The sequence below is a fragment of the Homarus americanus genome, unplaced genomic scaffold (genome assembly GCF_018991925.1).
Source record: "Homarus americanus isolate GMGI-L3 unplaced genomic scaffold, GMGI_Hamer_2.0 scaffold17649, whole genome shotgun sequence".
NCBI lineage: Eukaryota > Metazoa > Arthropoda > Malacostraca > Decapoda > Nephropidae > Homarus > Homarus americanus.
Window position 1 is genome coordinate 10,650 of NW_024729534.1, and position 3,842 is coordinate 14,491.

The 3,842-nt window shown below is 53.0% G+C and overlaps 1 protein-coding gene across 1 annotated transcript; it reads left to right on the forward strand.

The window, feature by feature from the left end:
* The first annotated feature begins 716 nt into the window (after positions 1-716).
* Positions 717-3,252, forward strand: LOC121866753 (mucin-2-like). The gene is made up of 2 exons (XM_042366452.1): positions 717-1,424; positions 1,630-3,252. Exons 1-2 carry the CDS (start codon positions 717-719, stop codon positions 3,250-3,252), a joined length of 2,331 nt encoding a protein of 776 aa, XP_042222386.1.
* The last annotated feature ends 590 nt before the right edge of the window (positions 3,253-3,842 follow it).

The following is a 3,842-nucleotide window of genomic DNA, read 5'->3' on the forward strand; positions in this document are numbered from 1 at the left end:
TAGTTATCTATATTATTATAAGCTGGAAGTATAATCTTTGGTTATGCTATATTAAAAGGACTGCTGTATTTTGTGGAGACTTCATTAACCTACATTAGATTTCTATAGTGATATACTGTACTCCTTGGATAGATTATAATAAAGGAAGAGGAATGTACCGCCGCATCACCTCAAATAAATAAGTTGTTGGGTAGGTTGTAGTGTAAGAACACAGCGTCACGGCCCGCCCCTCAGGTACAGCAGTGAAAGCTATAACTCATGTGTAAGGTTATTTATATTATGAAGTGTGTGTTTATGTTATCCGTTCTGTGTTTATTTTGCGCTTTGCTTGTTAACATTGTGCAATTTACGTAGTGCACTGTTATTTTATTAAGCACACCATTATAATTGTGCATATGTACTGTACTGTGGTTTTATATAATCGTGTACTATATATTGACATTGTGCAACGTACAGTTTACGTTGTGCACTATGTTTACAGTGTGCGTAGTTTGCACTCTTAATTGTAAAAATACGTTGTCCATAGTGTTTATGCACTTTGTTTACGCTGTATACTTTATAACTTTGTGCCTTTCAACTTTGGTTGCTTGTAAGTAAATTCTGCTGGAGTTGTACACGTTTTGATGGTGGTGGCTGATTGTTTTACTCTGCTATTCTCCTGAGGTGTAGATATGCATCAGTCAATCAGTCAGTGAGTCAGTTAGTTCAGAAACGCCATGCAGGTCGACAGACTGAGGTGTCATGCACGATCCTCCACTCTCCTGTCATTACTGCAGTGTCCTCCACGGCCGACCTTCCCTGGCGTGTCCCCTTCTCCGTCCAACATCCTCAGCGTGTCCCCTTCACCGTCCAACATCCTCAGCGTGCCCCCTTCACCGTCCAACATCCTCAGCGTGTCCCTTTCACCGTCCAACATCCTCAGCACGACCCTTTCACCGTCCAACATTCTCATTACGACCCTCTCACCGTCCAACCTCCTCAACACGACCCTCTCACGCGTCCAACATCTTCAACGTCTCTCTCACCGTCCAACATCCTCAGCACGACCCTCTCACCGTCCAACATCCTCAGCACGCTCTCTCACCGTCAACATCCTCAACCCTCCTCAACATCCATTACGACCTCTCACCGTCCAACATCTCAGCACGACCCTCTCACCGTCCAACATCCTGCGACCTCTCTCACCGTCCAACATCCTCAGCACGACCTCTTCCTCCAGCACGACCCTCTCACCGTCCAACATTCCCCCCCTCTCAAACATCCTGAACACGACCCTCTCTCACCGTCAACATCCTCAGCACGACCCTCTCCCCGTCCAACATCCTCAGCCGTCAACAACACCCTCTCACGCGTCCAACTTCAACACGACCCTCTCTCACCGTCCAACATCCTCCACGACCCTCTCACCGTCCAACATCCTCAGCGTATCTCTCACCGTCCAACATTCTCATTACGACCCTCTCACCGTCCAACATCTTCCAACGACCCTCTCTCTCACCGTCAACATCCTCCGACCCTCTCACCCGTCCAACATCCTCACCCTCTCTCTCACCGTCCAACATCCTCAACACGACCACTCTCACCGTCCAACATCCTCAACACGACCCTCTCTCACCGTCCCATCCTCAGCACGACCCTCTCACCGTCCAACGTCTCAACGACCCTCTCACCGTCCAACATCCTGAACATGACCCTCTCTCACCCCATCCTCTCTCACCGTCCAACATCCTCAACACGACCCTCTCACCGTCCAACATCCACCGTCCAACGTCCTCAACACGACCCTCTCACCGTCCAACATCCTCCTTTGACCCTCTCACCGTCCAACATCCTCAACACGACCCTCTCTCTCACCGTCCAACATCCTCAACACGACCCTCACCGTCCAACATCCTCAGCACGACCCTCTCACCGTCCAACGTCCTCAACACGACCCTCTCACCGTCCAACATCCTCAGCGACCCTCTCTCTCATCCAACATCCTCAACACGACCCTCTCACCGTCCAACATCCTCTCTCACCGTCCAACATCTTCAACACGACCCTCTCACCGTCCAACATCCTCTCAACCGTCCAACATCCTCCAACTTCCCTCTCTCTCACCGTCCAACGTCCTCCGACCCTCTCACCCGTCAACATCCTCAACACGACCCTCTCTCACCGTCTAACATCCTCAGCACGACCCTCTCACCGTCCAACGTCCTCAACACGACCCTCTCACCGTCCAACATCCTGAACATGACCTCTCTCTCTCACCGTCCATCCTCAGACCTCAACCAACGACCCTCTCACCGTCCAACATCCTCAACACGACCCTCTCACCGTCCAACATCCTCAACACGACCCTCTCACCGTCCAACGTCCTCAACACGACCCCTCTCACCGTCCAACATCCTCAACACGACCCTCTCACCGTCCAACATCCTCAACGACCTCTACCGTCCAACATCCTCAACACGACCCTCTCACCGTCCAACGTCCTCAACGACCCTCACCGTCCAACATCCTCAACACGACCCTCTCTCCTCCACCATCCAAACATCCTCAACACGTCTCACCGTCCAACATCCTCAACACGACCCTCTCACCGTCTCTCCAACGTCACTCAACATCCTCTCTCTCTCCAGCATGTCTCTCATCGACCCTCTCTCCCGTCGTCCTCTCACAACATCCCCAACACGACCCTCTCACCGTCCACATCCTCAACACGACCCTCTCACCGTCTCAACATCCTCACGTCCAGCCATCCTCACCCTCTCACCGTCCAACGTCCTCAACACGACCCTTTCACCGTCCAACATCCTCAACAACACCTCCATCCTCTCTCACCCGTCACCGTCCAACATCCTCAACACGACCCTCTCACCGTCCATCCTCAACACGACCTCTCTCACCGTCCAACATCCTCCTCTCTCTCACCGTCCAACATCCTCAACACGACCCCTCTCTCACCGTCCAACATCCTCAGCACACGACCCTCTTCACCGTCCAACGTCCTCAACACGACCCTCTCACCGTCCAACATCCTCAACGACCCTCTCTCACCGTCCAACATCCTCAACACGACCCTCTCTCTCATCGTCCAACATCCTCAACGACCCTCTCACCGTCCAACGTCCTCAACACGACCCTCTCTCTCACCGTCCAACATCCTCTAACGACCCTCTCACCGTCCAACATCCTCAACACGACCCTCTCACCGTCCAACATCTCTCCAACATCCTCAACACGACCCTCTCTCTCACCGTCTAACATCCTCAACACGACGCCTCTCTCAATCCAACATCCTCGACACGACCCTCTCACCGTCCAACATCCTCAAATCCTCAACACCTGACGACCCTCTCACCGTCCAACATCCTCAACACGACCCTCTCTCTCGTCCATCCTCTACACGCCTCTCGTCCAACATCCTCTACGACCCTCTCACCGTCCAACATCCTCCACACACGACCTCTCACCGTCCAACATCTCAACACGACCCTCTTCTCTCATCGTCCAACATTCTCAGCACGACCCTCTCACCGTCCAACATCCTCTACACGACCCTCTCACCGTCCAACATCCTCAACATGACCCTCTCTCACCGTCGAACATCCTCCAACACGACCCTCTCACCGTGCACATCCTCAACACGACCCTCCTCACCGTCCAACATCCTCAACGACCCTCTCACCGTCCAACATCCTCCGACCCTCTCACCGTCCAACATCCTCAACACGACCCTCTCACCGTCCAATCCTCAACATCGACCCTCTCACCGACCCTCTCTCACCGTCCAACATCACCGTCCAACATCCTGAACACGACCCTCTCTCACCGTCCAACATCCTCTGACCCTC

Excerpts from the sequence above, each read along its gene's own strand:
- LOC121866753 (XM_042366452.1), top strand. The coding sequence starts at position 717 with ATGCAGGTCGACAGACTGAGGTGTCATGCACGATCCTCCACTCTCCTG. Across the intron at positions 1,425-1,629 it reads CACCGTCCAACATCCTCAGC|CACGACCCTCTCACCGTCCA; the intron begins GTATCTCTCACC and ends TCCCATCCTCAG.